General features: G+C 39.8%; 1 protein-coding gene across 1 annotated transcript in view; it reads right to left on the bottom strand.

Moving 5' to 3' along the window:
• The window catches only part of ARHGEF28 (Rho guanine nucleotide exchange factor 28), a 119614-nt gene that overhangs the window by 58215 nt on the left and 41355 nt on the right, over nucleotides 1–20044 (bottom strand). Inside the window, exons 9-15 of the mRNA XM_049649633.1 lie at nucleotides 15585–15640; nucleotides 14239–14287; nucleotides 11816–11960; nucleotides 11611–11738; nucleotides 10065–10205; nucleotides 7083–7330; nucleotides 1085–1207 (exon numbers count right to left, since the gene is read on the bottom strand). Of these exons, the coding sequence (XP_049505590.1) occupies nucleotides 1085–1207; nucleotides 7083–7330; nucleotides 10065–10205; nucleotides 11611–11738; nucleotides 11816–11960; nucleotides 14239–14287; nucleotides 15585–15640 (890 nt within the window). The remainder of the gene's footprint in view (nucleotides 1–1084; nucleotides 1208–7082; nucleotides 7331–10064; nucleotides 10206–11610; nucleotides 11739–11815; nucleotides 11961–14238; nucleotides 14288–15584; nucleotides 15641–20044) is intronic.

Below are 20044 nucleotides of genomic sequence, written 5' to 3'. Positions count from 1 at the left end.
CATTAAAACTTGATTAATTGCCATTAAATCATATACTTTGTCATTAATTTCAATAACCTAGTTCTTCAAGTTTAAGGAGTTTCAAGTTACTGTGATGTATTTGTAGTTAATTCCAAAATTAAGCACATGCCAGTAAGTATTAAGATTTATGAAGAGTAAAAGTTCTGGAAAATATTCACAAGTCAAAGTCACATTTTGAGTGTGAGTTTACAGTTAAATATTTGTTTTTCTAAACAATCATCCTCTACATTGGTTATTATTCATCATGGCACTTACAGTTCCCTCTAATCAGGGCAACTTTTTTCCTAAAAATGTTACACTGTTAGGTTTTCAAATTCTCAAAACAAATGTGCAGTGGGGCAGGGGAGGGGGGAAAGGGGGAGAATCTGGTAGCATTCCTAAAATGGTAGAAAAAATGCAGAATCCATGGAACTCTAAAGGACAAATTTCTTCAACAAATTGGACACCAAAAAATTAATAAATAAGGGGATGGGGAACATTCAAATTAAAACAGATTTAAAAGCTACAATTCCGATACACAATATGTCAACTTTAATCAGATTCTCACTTAAGCAATCCAATTTCATGAGATTCTTAGGGAATCTGACCAGCTGTCTGAAGATATTAAAGAATAATTGTTAACCTATTAGCTGTGATAGTACCATTGTAATTTTTAAAAGATGCATTGTTTAGAGATACATATTACATACACGTGAAATTATATGATGTTCTGGATTTACTTCAAATTAATCCAGTAGGAGTGGGGTGGATTCTATATTTTTACTAAGGTTCTTCTGATTTATAACTTGTCAGGACAGGAAATAGCTTCCCAGGATATCACAAAGGTGGTCAGAAGCTTGGAGGACACATTACAAATATAAAATACAAAAGGAAATGTTTTGGGAGAAATATTTCACAAAGACAGAAAAACAGACCTTCCACCTTTGCCACAAACCTATCACTTTCTTCTCTTTCCCCTGAAAAACAGCATCTAGATGTGAAACTTGTTAAGGTCATATAACAAGCAAGCATCAACTACTTCCCATGCTGGTTTTCCACTTTGTAATAGCTTTAAAATACTTGCCTTAATAAAATTCTGAAACTTTTTATTTTGTTGGAGTTCTTTAAAGAGGCTAACGGCTTCTTTGTGATGGCTACAGAATTCTCCATATACTTTCTTCATTTTATTTGCATTTTCTTCTGAAAACTGAGAAGAGTAACATTTCAGTGATGGTTTACAAATTTAATTAGTTATAAACACTAAAAAGAACATGCAATTTTCAAGTATTTCAATATATTCTTGGCAAATAAAGAATATGAAATTTCTGAACACAGTCCCTTCTTTTCCCCACTTTTTACATTAAACTAAAACAAAGTTGTCAAGAGGTAAGGGGAAGACACCAACCTACCATGGTTTTATTGTTTTAAACATTTGTTATTTTTATTCTTTTTGAGCTGTTTGTGCAACTTTATCATTTGAACCTATTGTTGTTGGGGTTTTTTTGGTTTTGTTTTGTTTTTTGTTTTTTACTTTTCTAGGCTGAAGAAACGCTATGTGGGGCACCTGGGTCGCTCAGTCGGTTAAGGTCCAACTTCAGCTCAGGTCATGATCTCACGGCTCGTGGGTTCGAGCCCCGTGTTGGGCTCTGTGCTGACAGCTCAGAGCCTGGAGCCTGCTCCGGATTCTGTGTCTCCCTCTCTCTCTGCCCCTCCCCTGCTCATGCTTGCTCTCTCTCTCTCTTCAAAAATAAACAAATATTTTAAAATTTTAAAAAAATAAAATAAAAGCTATGTGGCAATATTTGCCTCAAGAAGGTTTGACCTCTCACAGGTTGACATTGACATAGGCGAACTGATCATGTCCATGGATTCAGTCCTCAGTTGGGAATTTGATTTTTGTCAGCACATCACAAATGGGTCCAGAGGCAGGTAAAAGGGAAAGATGAATAATCAGAATGCCAATTTATTAATTGATGGACCAAAGTAGAGATGTGGGCTGGATATTTCAATAAGCTTAATTTGTGGAAACATCTCTGGAGAAAAATCTACATGGTAACCATATTAGAATCATAAGGGAACAAACTGAATTACCTGAATGCCAGTGTTTCAGACTTTGACACATTCAGGATTATAGCAACAGAAACCAGGAAACACCTCACTCCCTAACCCCAGAAAAGCACTTCAAATTTACATCACCATCTCTGATGTCTTCATCTTTCCTTATAGTTTTATCTATGCTTGAGGCCAGTATCTCAAGAGATCTTTAAATTAACTACAATTGCTCTAAATAAATAAATAAATAAATAAATAAATAAATAAATAAAACTTAAGTACAAATCTAACAAGATACATACAGGCCTCATATGTTGAAAACTATACAGTGCTAGTAAAAAAAAAAAAATCAAAGAAGATGTAAATCAATGGAGGGAGAGAGATACCATATTCATAGACTGGGAGCCTCAAGATAGTAAAGACATCATTTTTCCCAAATTGATATACAAGTTTAATGCAATCCTCGTTAGAATCCCAGCAAGTTTTTAAATACAGACAAGATTATTCTAGAATTTATAGAAAAAAATAGAATAGCTAAAAACAATTTTGAAAAAGAATTAAGTAGAAGGACTCAGTCCACCCAATTTCAAGATTGATTATATAGCTACAATAATTAAGACTATGTGAAATAATGGACACATAGATCAGTGGAACAGAATAGGAACCCAAAATGCCCAAAGGAATTTTGACAGGGGAGCAAAGGCAATTCAATGAAGGAAGGATGGCTCTTCTAACAAAGGGGGAAAAGCATTGGGGGAAATGGACATCCAGAGACTAAAAACAAGAAGTGAATCTTGACCTGTGTCTCATATTCTAAACAAAAATTAACTCAAAATGGACTACAGACTTAAATGTAAAACATAAAACTGTAAAACTTTTAGAAAAAAAAATGGGAGAAAATCTTTTGAGATCTCAGTCTAGACAAAAAGTTCTTAGATTTGACACCAAAAGCATGACCCTTACAAGGAAAAACCGAAATAATGGACTTCATCAAACTCAGAAAATGAGAAAATAAGTTACAGACTTAATGTCTGCAAATCACATACCTGACAGATGACTAGCACCTAGACTACATTAAGAAACTGCAATATTTTATAGTAAGAAAACAAACAATCCCATCAGAAAATGGGCAAAAGACAGGAGCCAACCTTTCATCAAAGAGGATATACACAGGGCAGATAAGGACATGAAAGATGTTTAACATCATCAGCTATGGGGGAATTATAACTTAAACCACGATGACTTATCATTACATATCTTTCAGGATAGGTAAAATTAAAAAAAATAGTAACACCACCAAGTACTAGTGAGAATGCAGAAAAACTGGATTATTGTACATTGTTTACAGGGATGTACAATAATACAATCACTCTGGAAAACAGTTGGCAGTTTCTTACAAAATTAAGCATGCAACCACCCTGCAAGTCATGAATTGGGACCCCAGACATTTATCCCAGAGAACTGAAAAACTTAAGTTTGCACACAAATCTGTACATGAATGTTTAAAACAACTTTACTTCTGGGGCACCTGGGTGGCTCAGACAGGTAAGCGTCCAACTCTTGATTTCGGCTCAGGTCAAGATCTCACAGTTCACGAGTTTGAGCCCTGCATCGGGCTCTGCCCTGAGAGCTCGGGGCCTGCTTGGGATTCTCTCTCACCTCTCTCTGTTACCCTCCCCTGCTCACAGTTGCTCTTTCTCTCTCTCAAAATAAATAAACATTAAAAAAAAATTTTTTTAAACCAGCTTTACTTCTAATAGCCAAGGACTAGAAATAGCCAGATGTCCTTCTACAAGTGAGTGATTAAACACACGTGGTATTTCCATACCACAGACTACTACCCAACAATAAAAAGGAATGAACTACTGAACTACCCAACCACCTAGATGATTCTTTTTTAAGTGGCTGAAAGAAGCCAATCCAAGGGAGATTACATAGTACATAGGTAATTTATATGTAACACACATGTAATTTATCTAACATTACTGAAATGACAAAATTACAGAAATAGAGATTAGTTGTTGCCAGCAATTAAGGAGGTGGGTGCAGGAGGGAAGTAGGTGTGGCTATAAAGTAGCCAGACAAGCAAGTACTTGTGATGATGGAAATGGTCTGTGGCTTGATTGAATCATTGTCAGTATCCTGATTACGATACTATAATTTTGCAAGATGTTAGCATCGGGGAAAAATAATTTAAAAAATTAAATATTTTGGTTTTTTTTTTTTTAAATTGTTTGCATGTTTATTCATTATTGAAGGAGAGAGAGAGAGACAGACAGAGTGCAAGCTGGGGAGGGGCAGAGAGAGGGAGACACAGAATCCGAAGCAGGCTCCAGGCTCTGAGCTGTCAGCACAGAGCCTGACGCGGGGCTCGAACTCACAGACCGTGAGATCATGACCTGAGCTGAAGCCGGATGCTTAACCAACTGACCGAGCCACGTAGGCACCCCCAAAATTAAAAAATTTTAAATGCCAAATCCCAGGTCCAACCCCAAACCTATCAAAACAAAACCACTAGGGTGTTGGAACACAGAAGTCTTCATTTTTAACAGGCTTCAGGAGATTCTTATGTACCTGAGGTTGACAAACTACGGCTTGATATCAACCACGTTCCTCATACTCATCATTTCGAACCAACACCAACATTTCCACTGACTCAGTTAGCATCACATTCCAGTCTAGCCTCCTGAATAAGGTTCTCCATGGCTAAAAAGTGAGGGATTCTTTTGAAGTCTTCTCTCCTACATCCCTTAAACAGCTAATGCTTCCTTGGTTCCCACAGAGCACCACACCCGCATCCCTTGTCTGAGGATGTAGCTAATGTGCTCCCTCGGGAAACAACTTTTTACGGTACTGGGAGGAGACCCCTTGCCACCCCCACTATGCATGCCAACAACAGAAATGCCAAAGGAGGCTTAAACCCTTTTCTCTGAATAACCAAGAATCTCTCCCTGAAGGAGAAGAGTGCACTTCATCCAAAAGCAGCACACCAGGCTCATCCTACGTGACAGCCAACTTCCCAAACCTCGTTCCCAATGTCAGTCCTGCGTATACACACGATTAAATAAGAACAGAATGGGTAGAGATATAAAACATGGCAACCACAAACATAAGAACAAAAGTGTTCTAAATGAGAATTTAAAAATACAGCATTGCTATCAAGAAAAGAGATGTGAATAATTTCAAATGACAAAAAAAAAAAAAATCTTGTGCTTCAGTTTTGAACGCACTCAAATTGAAGTTCACAGACACATTTTTACATTTTTACTCAAATTGTCTTGCAAAGGACTTTACAGTCTCTTGGCATTGTATGTTTCAGATGAATTATGAGGCAGGTCTATGACTTTATAGATGATCTGCAAAGCAGATTACTCTTTGATTCAAAACTTGTAGGGGGCGCATGGGTGGCTCAGTTGGTTAAGTGTCTGACTTGGTTTCGGCTCAGTTCATGATGTCACAGTTTCCTGAGTTCCAGCCCCACATGTGGCTCTGTGCTAACAGTATAGAGCCTGCTTGGGATTCTCTCTCTCCCTCTCTCTCTCTCTGCCCCTTCCCCAATCGCGGTGTTTCTGTCTCTCTCAAAAATAAACCACCATAAATTAAAAAAATAAAATAAAATAAAATAAAATAAAATAAAATAAAATAAAATAAAATAAAATAAAATAAAAACTGGTTACTGATGTGGCTTTTTACATCCTTAGACATGGAGAAGCAGTTACTGCACAATTAAGTGGGGTTTTTGTTTTGTGCCTCAAAAGTATCTGTATTTAAGTATATTTACGTCAATGACCTTAACTCCCCCATTTTTAGTAAATGAACCAACAGCTGAACTCTGTTATTGTGGGCTACAGGGTGAAATGGTTTCAAAATCAGTCTTTTGGAGAAGATGACATTGTGGAATTTATCTAGAGAAAGTCAAATGAAGGTCAGAAAGGATGCATCTCCATGCCTTTCCCCAAGCTCTACAAGGGACCGCAAAACGTGGCACTCAAGTGAATTTCTGGCATTTTGTTCCTAAGGGATCCATTCATTCAATAATATTCATGGTACCAAGCACTGTTCTAGGTGCTGAAATACAGTAGTCATCAAACTGATAAGAATCCCTGCTTTACTGGGACCTAAAACCTAGTGAGGATAAAAAGCTTCTGCAGATGTCACTATGGAGGCCTCAAGAAATCATATCCCTAATTCATTGTTAAAAGAGCAGATTGTGATTTAAATCCCAGTTATGCTACTTAGGAGATGTGTGAACTTGACTAAGTTATTACTTTCCCCATGCGTCAGTTTTTGTATTTGTACAATGGGGAAGATAAGATTTACCTTTCAGAGGTGTGCAGGTAAAGGAGGTAATATACATGGAGGTACCCTCAAAGTGCTTGCCCGATTGTGATCACGGAGGGTAAGCTACTTAACTTCTCTATTAGCAGGTTTTTTCATAGAAAAGCCCTTTCAAAGAGACCAGAAGGCCAAAAGGAATTATCAGTTTTGGTTTTCTTATCTATTAGTAGAGTCACACAAACCATTCTCATGATGCTTCAACCATCCCGAGCACCTAAACTGTCTCCTTTTAGTGAGATTTGCTGTCTTGTCCCCCAGGCATGAACACCAAGGCTTTAACGGTAACAGATCTTCCTCACTCTTCCTAAGATGAGCCAGCATCTGTCTTGCAGATACTGCCATGACCATCACAGGCTCGGGGGGGGGGGGGGGGGGACGTTTTATCATAGATCAAAAAGTCTAAGCAGAATTTTCCTAATAGACTTATTTATGGCTGTGACTCCCGGTGGAGACAGTGACAAGGATGATCCCACCAGGTTTGGAGACACACACAAGTCAGTCCCTGGCTGTCAAAGCTCTTGGCTATCAGGCACACAAAGGCATATCCAACAGAAGAAAACCAAGAAATCCCATCTGCCAATAATGGTTTAAAAAAAAAAAAATCAATTCCAGTTCTTCATAGGCTTTCACACTGTGGAAAGTCTGCAAACCTCCAGGTGTCTGACGTTAGGGCCTTTAAAAACCTCTCTCACCTGTTGTACCAGAATGTCTCCAATGCGATTGATGATGAAGTTTCTGTCATCACCAGCACAGGACTCCTGCCTTCGCTCCTTCATACTAGAAAAGAAATGCCTGTGGATTTCAAGTAACTCATCTAAGCAAGGAAAGATTTTATCCACGGTGCTGTGATCAAGCTGGAGCTCCTCCTTCATCCCTTTCCTGAAGATCTCGGACATGATGAGCAGGGTCTGGATGTGATGCATCTCTGTTTGCATCAGCTCTGAAACACATGTGAAGACACAAGCTTTAATGAGCAAGTGCTCCACCCACTGACATCAGTGGCTAAACACTAAGCGTTATACAAATTAAACAAAAACAAAAAACAAAAAAAGAGGTGACGTTTTGGAACAGTGATATTCCTCCACCATAAAAGTCAGCATTGACTCAACAATTAATGCAAGCTCGAAATACTAAACCATTTTCTTTTTTCCAGATATGTGAAGATGATACACATAAGTGAAGTCCCATACACAAGAATCCCGTTCAATCTAAAACTGAGACATAATTAGCTAGCATAATGTAATGAGCTAGGCACCTTTAGCTAGGAACCAGGTCTTCCATTCCCCTAAATGCTCTATGAAAATATAACTTAGTTTGCCTGGTTTTTTTCTTTCTTTCTTTTTTGGCTTTTTGGTTTTTGCGTTGAGTAGCAGCACTTCGTTAAATTAAACTGAATTGAAATAATAAGGCTCCTTAATGCATGTAACAGTCGTTGGATCTGTTGCCAAAATTCCACTTTCTCCGGGAGAAAATAAAAAGCGTGATGATCAAGGAAGAGAAACCATGGAGAAAATGAAAAGACAGCCCAGAGAATGAGAGAATGTCACATGCTATTTCAAAGCCTCCATGGTTGCTGTTCCAACCACCTGGTATGTTTTCTCCCCAGGTCTAACTCCTTCCCCAAGTCCCCCAGCTCTCTTGAAGTATTACTGGTCTCTCAAATCTCCCTGTAGACCCCAACATTTAATGCCCATGTCCCCATGTTCGATATGGCCCACTACTCTGTTTTCTTCTCAGCACTTACCACACACACTCTATTGAGTATTTTACAGATTTTCTGTCCTACACTGTAGTGTCTCCCCCCAACAAGTTCACACGAGAAGAAAATCTGTACATTTTGTTCACGGCTATTTCCCTGGTTTCTAGACTTAATGCCTGGCATACAAGAGGGGCTAATACTGGTGCTAATACTCCCAAGGGCAGGCCTAGGGAGACAGATCAGACTTTTTATGTTGGAGGAACCCATAGACAGAAACTAGGGGGGAGGAATTTCAGATCTTAGCACAGATGAACAGAATTAAAAGGCAATGTCTACGGAAAGAGAGAACTTCTACCAAGTGGAGATGTTCAGGAAAAATGTGTATGATCAGGTTGCACGGCTATGGCAACGATGATGTAAATACCACAAGGAACATGGAAACAATGACCTTGATTTTCACACAGCAATTTTTAATAAAGTGTGCCTGCCAATGACACTATTAAGCTTCTAAGGAAACAGCAGTATTGGGATTTCCAGTAAACGGACTGGAAAAAAAAAAAAAAAAAAAGGCAATGCAAGAAAAATATCTCAAAAGGGACTTGCGTCCAGAGATGAAAAAGATCTATTACAACTCAAGAGTAAAAAGACAAACAAAAAACAAAAAGCCCACTTCAATATGTGCGAAAGATTTGAAAAGATATTTCTCCAAAGATATAGACAGATGACCAATAAGCACATGGAAAGATGTTTGACCTGATTAGCCAGCAGGAACATGCACATCAAAACCAAAATGGGACACCACATGACACACACTAGGCAAACTGTGATAAAAAGGGTGGGCGATAACGAAGAGTTAGTAAGGATGTGGTGAAAGCAAAATCCTCAGTACCTCACCGGCAGGCATGCCAAACGGTGCAGCTGCTTTGGAAAACAGTCTGGCAGTTCGTCTTAAGGTTAAACATAAAGTTACTACATGATCCAAAAAGTGCAAATGGCCCAAAAGGACCCTCAACTGCTAAAATGACCTTCAACTGATAATGAAACAAAATGTAGTATATTTACAACGAAATAACATACAGCCATAAAAAGGAATGAAGTATTGATAAACAGTAAGGATGAACCTCAAAAACAATACACTAAGTGAAAGAAACCCATCTGCCCTACATGAAAGTATGTGAAAATTTCCCGTGGTTCTTAGAAGTAAAGTCGTATAGGCCACGTTTAAGTAAACTTTAAAAGGTCTGAGACATAAAATTTGCTTTGTACCAGGTACATACGATGCCTCAGTTAAGCCTCACAACAGTTAGACCTGAATATCATTATCCCCATTTAAAAAGCTATTTTTTTTTATGTTTATTTATTCTGGGGAGAGACAGAGAGAGAGAGAGACAGAGCTTGAGCATGGGCAGGGTGGAGAGAGAAGGAGACACAGAACCTGAAGCAGGCTCCAGTCTCTGAGCTGTCAGCACAGAGCCCGACACGGGGCTAGAACTCACAAACTGTGAGATCATGACCTGATCCAAAGTCAGACGCCTAACCAACTGAGCCATCCAGGCACCCCATTGTTATCCCCATCTTAAAGACAGAGACACTGGGGCGCCTGGGCGGCTCAGTCGGTTAAGCATCCAACTTCGGCTCAGGTCATGATCTTGCGGTCCGTGGGTTCGAGCCCCACGTCAGGCTCTGTGCTGACCGCTCAGAGCCTGGAGCCTGTTTCAGATTCTGTGTCTCCCTCTTTTGCTGACCTTCCCCTGTTCATGCTGTCTCAAAAATAAATAAATGTTTAAAAAAAATTATTTTTTAAAATAAAGTCAGAGAAACTAAGATCCAGGCAAGTTAAATCATTTGTCTGAGATCAAGTAGATAAAAAGAAATAGAACAAGGATTTGAACCCAGGTCCGGAGGACTGCAAATTTCATGGTCTTTCCCCTATACCACAATGCATCAGCCCCAAGAGCATATTTTAAATGCTTACCAAAAATGACATCCTGTCTTTTGATGACATCCTTCCCCTGCTTACTGCAAAACGAGGGATCCACCACCAGGCTCCAAGATTCTGCCTCCAGCTCCTGGGCATCACTGCTGAGGTCACTCCACAGAGAAGAATCCACGACATCTAGGATGTAGGTAGAACAGAGAAGCCAGAAGTGGAGTCACACACAAAACACACAGGAAATAAACCTACTGTCAACACAGTAACAACTAAGCCAAAATACTGTTGATGTGGAGAAGAAACCCCTGAAAACCAAACTGGTGAAAGGGTCCAAGTCAAGGCAGCTCTCATGAAAGCAAAGAATCATTAAAACAGTGATGGTTTATGTGTGCAGGGGGGAAAAAAAGACATTTAAAGATTCTTTTCTTTGTTTGGGCTTGCTGTACTGTAGTTTTATTTTTGGTAACCTTTTGAGCCATAAAATGATTACAGAATCTTGAACACACAATTTCTTTTGCCCCAGGGAACTCCGTACTGTTTACTCATATCTCAATGTTGTCTTTGCTCTTGATGTGGCTTGCTGTCCTTAATATAAACTTGAAAGAAGGGTACATGGGCTCAAGTCCTATGAGCACAGTTTTTGTTTTTTTGGGTTTTTTTGCAGAGCTTGACATCACACACACACACACACACACACACACACACACACACACACACACGCCTTCCAGGAAAACTAAATCCTACATGCCCAAACAGCACTCCTGAGACAGAGTCCAGCTCAGTCGAGATGAGACAACAATGGATTTAAAGATCCAAGTTCAAAATAAAAGCAAAAGATTCCCTGGGCAGTGTCCACTCCTTTCTCTTGTCACTGCTCTCCTTTCCTTGGGTCCTCCTTCACTGGTTGATATAGCTTGGATACAACATGCAGTTCACCAGAATAAATCCTATCTTACAAAATATGCTTTAAAACATGCTTTTATTCCTCTAGAAGTAGAGGGTAACAGATAGTGGTAAGTATCTCAGAAATCTAGGTGAGTACCCTCTTAATTGAGTGTGTGTGTGTGTATAAATTTTTATTGATTTTTGAGAGAGAGACACAGACAGAGCATGAGCAGGGGAGGGGCAGAGAGAGAGAGACAGAATCAGAAGGAGGCTCCAGGCTGTGAACACAGAGCCTGACGGCGGGCTCGAATTCACAAACTGTGACATCATGACCTAAGCCCAAGTTGGACACCTAACCGACTGAGCCACCCAGGCACCCCATAACTAAGTATATATTTTTAATGTATGATCCTGATTCCAATTCATCAGTAGTTCTAGAGCTTTTTAAACAACAATAAGCACAGAATGTATTTCATTCTCTTATCTTTATGACATGTCTATTCAATACATCATTTATACTCAGTCACTACGTGGGAGTATCCACTAGGGTTAAATTTTCCTTCTTTTATCAAAAGAACCTATACCAAAAAGACACCATGAAAAAGAATTCTTTTTTAAGAAAAAAGAGTGTTTCAATTTTACATCCTTCAGAAAATATTCCACTTGGCAATTCACCACAGAAACAAACGTGTCTTCTCCTCACCTTCCATTAAAAAGGACTCCGTGGAAGGAGAAGAGCCCATAGACTGTAAAAGCTCATCGGAATGAGACCTGCTTCTCCAGTTGTTCCCGTCACTCTCAGACTCCAAGGATAGCCCTGACCTTCTGAAGCTGGAGGAGAGAGAGAGAAGAGTCAGCTCCAATGGTGGCTCTGACATATTAAGATGAGAAATCACATTAAGCCTTACCTTTCCAAGGTAGTGCCTGGAACACTTCTGGACAATGGATGGACCTGCACTGAAGTTTCTTTTCTCCCAGTGGGCAATCCAATAGGCATGGAGGAAGAAGGGTGCAAGGAGAGACCAGGTTGCGGGATGTCTCGGAATGAAGAATCTAGAAATCAAAATGAGCGCTTCACGTGGTTTTCACAGAGGGCAGTAATTACCAGCAGTCATGTAAAAAGCCAAGAAGCGAAACACTCGAATGGCTGCTTCTAATACATCACATGTCCAGCCTTGAAACCAGTCTTCTTGCCACATCCTGACACCTGCTTCAAATGTCCCTTCCATTTCACACCCTCCTGACACCCATGTGGCAGACCTGCTTTAGCATATCCACTTGGAGACTGGGCAGCTGGGATTACACAAACAAGAAAATGGAATGGGGAAATACTGAGACAGCTTTCCCATAAACCACTGCTTGTACTCCTTAGAGCCAGCTTTAAATAGATCCAAGGTGTTATTAGCACTATTAGAATGCATATTGTATGTATAAACAGTCATACACACACATGGCATGTCAGTGGATTGGAATGATGCTGGGGAGTCTATTCTTTATGGGTGATAACTTCAGGCAAATGAAACCTCCAAGTCAAGCTGAGCTCTTCTCTGTCACGTACTGAATGAAAACCAAAGGGTGCTTCAATGCCTTTCTCGTCAATTCTAAATTGTGACAGGCATATATGGTTTTACATTTGATGTGTACCATACATGACCTCGGAAAACATTTCAGTCTTAACAGTTTCAGAGATATAGCAAACACCTTCTCAAGTAAAGGAGAATGAATATCATGAAGGATTTTATACATCTATGATTTGGTTTTATCTTCATGGCTTCCAAGTACAGAGATGGAATTTTTATCAGTTATAAGATGCTTTATATCTTCTTTTTTAATTTTTTTTCATGTTTATTTATCTTTGAGAGAGACAGAGAGAGACAGTGAGTGAGTGTGGGGGAGGGGCAGAGAGAGAGGGAGACACAGAATCCGGAGCAGGCTCCAGGCTCTGAGCTGTCAGCACAGAGCCCGATGCGGGGCTCAAACCCACAAACTATGAGATCATGACCTGAGCCAAAGTTGGACGCTCAACCAACTGAGCCACCCAGGCGCCCCAAGATGCTTTATATTTTCATGCTTAACCTTATGAAATTGAGAAGAGCCTCACAACTACAACCAAAGGGACTTCTGCCAAAGCAGAGGGTAAGTGATGTCACAGCTGTTACCATCTGCACAAGTGGCATCTATGTAACATCACATCCAATCTCATGTTATCATAACTCTGCATATTTTATTGTCCCCTGATTCAGGTGATTTTGGAAACACTGGTCACATTGTTGGAGCATTAAAATGAAAAGTGACCCCAAACTTAAAAATGCCTGTCATGGGTGCCTGGGTGGCTCAGTCGGTTAAGCAGCCGACTTCGGCTCAGGTCATGATCTCGCAGTCCGTGAGTTCGCGCCCCGCGTTGGGCTCTGTGCTGACAGCTCAGAGCCTGGAGCCTGTTTCAGATTCTGTGTCTCCCTCTCTCTGACCCTCCCCCGTTCACACTCTGTCTCTCTTTGTCTCAAAAATAAATAAACATTAAAAAAAATTTTCTAAAAAAAAAAAAAAATGCCTGTCATATGGAAAGCAATGCAGTATTTGAGGCAGAACAAATTCCAAAATCTCTCACAATAGATGAAAGGATTTTCCAATTTAGGAGATTATGGTCCCTGGTTCTTGCGTGCAATTTAAACTACTTTCAGAGGCTGCTGATTACTTCCAAGAGAAATTGTTTAAATTTAAGCAATAAATTTAAGCAATTCAAGGAAAAAACATAAGCACCAAGACTAGCCCTATGCGAGGAAAATGCCAGCATGCCTTGAAATTTCAGTCATGCGAAAGGAGCTGATAAGATCCCAGCCTCAAGCCCAGCTAATAAGCAGGACCAGGTCACTAGAATAAGGGACATCAAGGGACTGTAGACTCCAAACTTGAGTATTCTATCCCTCACCTTGATTCTAAAGTATGTGATAGGTAATTGTATAGGTAAATAGGGGTTACTGCTAGGAAAGCCAAGTTATGTACATCTAATGTCATATCTCTCTTTTCCCCCAAAGGTTGTTATTAAATCAATAGCGCATATTACACTACATCATATCTTATAATTGAGACAATATCCTAATAGGTCCCCCCATATAGTCCTCCTTAAAATACCATATAGTACATACAGAACAAAGGTTATTAGGCTGGCATGGAAGTTTATACTGTTCTTGACCTCCTTGTAACTAAATATTACACTAACCATGTGTTAGGAAGGAAGACGTAATTGGGCAAAGGAAGTAACAAAGGAGCAGATATTTTACACTGGAATAAAGTATGATATGTATGTAATTGTCATTTCTATGTCACTTACTTCCAAGGGTGGTCTGCAGCTTGTTCTTGTTATGTTTCTCTTGGAATTTCTAATAAAGAACATTGGAAACATGGAAAATAAGATTAAATTCCATTTGAGTACAAGAATGTCCACCCATTTATACAGGATTCTTATCTGTATCATTTTTGTTATTTTATTTCAAACCAAGAATTCAAAGCAAAAGACACTAAAAGGAACAAAGAAACATGTTATAATGATGAGACGTGCAATGATGAGTTGTAATGAGGGCGTACCTCATGAACACATCTCATGAATATCCCAGCTTTATTTAACATCTATGGCAACTAGAAATGTCCAACATGTGCGTCCAGCCTGAGGCTGAGAGAGGAATTCCTGTCGGTGCTGCCTTTCTCCCACTTGCTCTTCCTACTCTTGGCTACTCTTCCTGTCTACAGGACACAACACCCCTGGCTGCTGAAACATCATCCTTAACTCTGTGACCTGACGTGACGTGTGTTTCCATTGATCACAGAAGTTAGAGACCCCAAGGTTCCCCCTGAAGTGTCGGCATGCTCACTCACATTTCTAACAGGACGTTAGAGTGGGAAACAAAGGAAGAGATGGGACAGATGCGCCCGTTCCCTCAAGCCCACTCCCAAACTCAGAGAACATTCCTTTATTCTAGCAGGCCTCACAGTATGGTCCCGGCACAGCAGTACCACCTGGGAACTTGTTAAAAATACAAATTCTCCGGGGCGCCTGGGTGGCTCAGTCGGTTAAGCGGCCGACTTCGGCTCAGGTCATGAATCTCACGGTCCATGAGTTCAAGCCCCGCGTCAGGCTCTTTGCTGACAGCTCAGAGCCTGGAGCCTGTTTCAGATTCTGTGTCTCCCTCTCTCTGACCCTCCCCCGTTCATGGTCTGTCTCTCTCTGTCTCAAAAATAAATAAACGTAAAACAAAAAAAAATTAAAAAAAAAATACAAATTCTCCGACTCCACCTGGACTCTACTGGATCAGCAATTCTGAGAATGGGGCTCAGAAATAGGTCTTCCGGGTGTGATGCTGATATTTTCTATTTGAGAATTACTGCTCTAGACTTCATACCCTTATGCTTAAGGTCCACACTCATAAACCGAGCACGTCTCGACAGAAAGGCTAACCCACTTCCACCTTGTGACACAGGTGGCCACATCTGAGCTTTGCCTACTTCCAAAGGGATATAGTTAAGGAAACGACGATGCACTTAGAACGTGTTCTTTTATCACTATAATGATCACTTTAGAAACAAATCTAGACCGTGATAAAAAAAAAAAAATAAGAACCTAAACAGGTAACAGGAAGCAACAGAGCTATATATGCACATGAAAAACAAATGAGAGATTACCTTGGTACATGGAGGGGCAGCGTCTTTACAGCCCTTGTGTACATTTGCATTACAGTCTGAAAGGGAAGAATGAGTAAGGCCACACTGTGCGTTTGCTGGTCGCGGTAAAAATAGCATATAAAAATATTTAGAAAATATAGGGGAAAAAAATAACTAAATCACACGTAGCCCCACCACTTGAGCACAAGCACATGGCTAATATTTTCATTTCCTTGGAGGTATTTTTCCCCTTCTGCCGCAGTCTTACCAATTACGAAACCTGCAATTATACAGGATATACACTCTGTGTCTGCCTGAGAACTCATTGACTACTATATGCCCGACACTGCAATGGATTTCTGACATCCGGCTGGCGGCAAGTGCCCACTCCCACGCCAGGTAAAATGCCTCGCAAAATGAAAGAAGGAAGACTCACAACAGTGCTGAAAATCAAGTCCTGTCAGCCTCCGACAGGAAATCCTGCTAACTACAGGTGGCCAAATTAAAAGAGACAAATTATCAACTCGCTTGTCTTACTCCATAAAACATGTGGCCTCAACCTCGCTAAAAGGCAAGAGTTTGCCTGCCCCTTTCTGCCCGCTGGCTCAGTGACGCAGGGTGTGTTCAGAGGGAGCAGTCTCTGCATGTGGGGACCACTTTCTGCCAGGCCGCTGCCATCCTGCCCTGCCCGCCCGCCCTCCAGCCTCCACACCATCAGCCACCACCTCCTCGCCCACCCCACACACGGTAGACGAGGAGCCTACAGCTTAACACAATCTTTATTAAAAGGATCCTTCCTTGTGGGTAGAAAGTCACATTTAGATCCATCCAAGCCATTCTCGTCAAGTACCTATAACCCACTGAGAAATGAGCCCAGCTTCCTCTGGCTGTAGGTCTGCAGAGGCATTTTAGCCAACACCTCAAAGGCCAATGAGCAGAGGTCAGAATTACCCACATACTGGTCCTGGTGGCAAGGTGGAAATCAGAGGGCTCTCTCCTCATTCCAAAACAAGTGAGCAAAAGGAAAGGGAAAAAGTAGACAGGATGAGCCCAACAAAAATTTAGACTGAAAACTCACAGGAAAAGTGAGCCACTGAATACCATTAAATCTAGTAACAGAGAGGAAAAACTTAGATACACAAAATAGACATAAAATAGGACCACAGGGCCATGGAGGGAGAACAGAGCAGCACAATAGGCCTGCAAGATGACAGGGGGAAGGAGCTTTGTGAGACAAGAGAGCAGAACTGAGAACGAACTGAGGAGAATCAATTTAACAAAACTATCAAAGCAGCACCAGGAAATTAGACTTGAAAGATTCCCTCCAGAATGGAGAGGAAAAGAGGGGTATAATTATAAAATAGAACATGTCATACAAAAAAGGGAATAGAGATCATACTTCTCCAAGGAAGAAATCAGAAAAATTACATCAGAAGCAACAGTCAAAGCTACAACTTGACAAAAACTTTTATCAAGCTAAAAAAGAACTACAAAAGGCAAATCAAAAGGTCTCACGGTTTCCTAGGAATTAAACGACACCTATTCTACAGACATATTCTGACAACATCTATAGGATTTAAAAATTTAAAGTTCTCAAGCATGTAGGCAGAAAAAGCAGGTCACCAATAAAGAAAGAAGGTCAGACAGGCCCCAAACTTTTCCACTATAATATTTAATGCCCAAAATTCATGGACCAATGTTGACAGGGTACTGGGGGCAAAGGTTTTGGTCTAGGAATTTATTTAGCTACATCAATCCCTTTGTGTGTGAAAGACACAAAGATCTATCTACTTAGATACACAAGGTTTCAGAAAACAGATCACTCCAATGACCCTTTTGAAAAAATATTTATTTATCTGAAACACTACTTAAGACTATTAAAGAGCAGAATAGAAATTAAGGGTTCGAGAAGTGATCGAACTTTATTTTAAAAAAGAAAAAAAAACGAGCAATGGTTTTTTTCACAATGCACTTTCATTTCACAATGAAATTTGCATTTCACAAATGCATTTTTCACAATGCAGTGAAACCAGCTAAACAAAAAACATCTAAAAACATTTTGTAAGTAGAGACAGAGAACTGAATATAGGTATCAAATTATTCTTGAAACAGAAAGCTATTCTTGAAAGATCATACAACATTAAAATAACAATTCAATAATTCAGTATACCAATAAGTTCTAACAGAGAAAAGGGTAAATATAAGAGAAATTAGAGAATATTCAATTATAAGCCGTAAAAGTTACCACTAGCAGATATTGAAAGAGCTAGCTTATCTTGCCAAATCCCCAGGTAACATAAAAACCAACAACACATGGCAGGGTCCTGGCCGGCTCTGTGGGTTAAGGGTCTGACTCTTGATTCTGGCTCAGGTCATGATCTCACGGTTTGTGGGATCAAGCTCCGCATCAGGCTCTGCACTGACAGCTCAGAGCCTGCTTGGGACTCACTCACTCACTCTCTCTCTCTCTCTCTCTCTCTCTCTCTCTGTCCTATCCCAGTTGGAATGCTCTCTCTCTCAAAATAAAACAAACATTTAAAAAACAACATCAACAACACATGGTATAAATAGCAAAATCAAACATCAAGGAAAACAGCAAAGAACTATAAAAGATAATTGACAGCTGTAAAATTGAGTAAATAAGAAAAAAAAAGCCTTGTTATAAAATACTAGCTCTCAATTCCAGATTACGTCTAAATTAAAGACACACATTCCAAATTAAAAACAAAGAAATAGTAAGGGAAAATTCAAAGAAAAGGAAAGCAAAAGGAATATTAATTTCAGACAAAGTAAAATTCAATGCCCAAAACATATAATGGCATTAAAAAGGTTATTTTATATTTATCAAAGTCAAATCTTCAACAAAGCTGTGATTTGTGAACTTCTGTGCACCAAATAATGTAATATCTAAACATAAGCAGTGAAATCTATTTATAAACAAAGGAATTTGTGAAAAAGTAGCAACTCAGGCTTTAACAAAAAAGAATACAAACACCAAAATTTTGACTATTATGTTTTGTTTTATATCATATCATAGTTTTCAGATTAGAAATAGTAATCTTCATAATTAAAAACAAAAATACACCCATAAAATAGGATTATTTCCTAATAACAGCAGCTTACACATGTCACAATCTTTTGCCCCATGTAAAAAACATAATAATCAAAGTTAAAACCCCCAACACTCCTCTCCTTAAAAACTTTAAGTCCTAAAACTTTTTAAAAACTGTGGGTTAAAGAGGAAATTTAACACCTACTGATGCTAGAATTTAAGACAATAATCAAAGATGTGGACAGTGTTATATGCAAAAGAATGCCACCTACAACATTATTTGTTGTAAAAAAAAAAAAGGGGGAAAAAGTTAAATGTATAGTAAGTTAAGAGTAATCAAACACATTTCATATAAAAACACCAGCATTAACAGCTAACTTTTTTATTATTAGAAAGGACTCCATTAAAATATGCATAGCCATCTTTTCTAGCTGTTAAGATTTTGGATAGTTTTAAATTTCTCCTTAAACCTTGTATCCTTTATGAGTCCTACTGCATTTTTTTTTTTAAATAATGACTATTTTAAAAGCTAACTACATCCTCTATGTTTTCAGCCATTTCCATCTTCCACAAAAAGTCTCATGGCCATCCACTTGACCAACTCTGTGTGAACCAACATGTCCTGTGCTACAGAAGTTTACCTTTCAGGGAGCCCGCGCCACCCCCCCCCCCATAAGCATTAACTACACATGAGTACCCAAAGGCTGGGCTTTGTGACAGCTGCTGCAGGGAATACAGAAGAACCACTGTGTGATTAGAGTCCTTGAAGTCTATTTTAGTAGTTAAAAACAGGAGGGTGTACATTACATTAAACGGAAGAGGTAAATAGCTCATACATGTGGTGTGCAAAATTTTCAGACATGGTGGTCAGGGAACACCTCCCAAGATGGGGCAAGAAATCAAGACAGATACAGAGGAGCTGGGGAAACTAAGAGGAGGAAGATCATCATAAGCAAGGGAAAGAGGCAAGAGAACACAGGCCAGGTGAGGCCGCTGGCTATAAACTGAGGCTGAGGAAGAAACCACCTATAGGACTATTCAGCACACAGGCAACCAAACACATCTGTCTGGAAAGTGTGGGCTAATCCAGTGAACAAAAAGACAGAGAAGTCCTTAAGCACAGATGGGCAAGTAGAAAGTGGTGTTTGACCGAGAGGAAGCTGGTAAAAGTATTCAGAGTAAAGGAAGTGAGGGACTGAATGGTATCCAGTTGGGGGACAACAGCAAAGAGGAATCAATGGGTCGAAGGTGTCAACTTCCACCGTCAACCCAGAACGAAGGACAGCCTTCTTGCATGTGGATTTTGAAGACGGTTTTTGTCTTGTTGGTCTGGGAGACAAGGGACTCTCAAGGCAATGATGCCCATAGACAGGGTTGCTCTGAGTAACCAGTATGAGCCAAACATAAGGTGGTCAAGAAGGGCCTGAAG

This window comes from Panthera uncia (assembly GCF_023721935.1).
Source record: "Panthera uncia isolate 11264 chromosome A1 unlocalized genomic scaffold, Puncia_PCG_1.0 HiC_scaffold_17, whole genome shotgun sequence".
NCBI classification, from domain to species: domain Eukaryota; kingdom Metazoa; phylum Chordata; class Mammalia; order Carnivora; family Felidae; genus Panthera; species Panthera uncia.
This window is presented reverse-complemented; position numbering and strand designations above follow the sequence as displayed.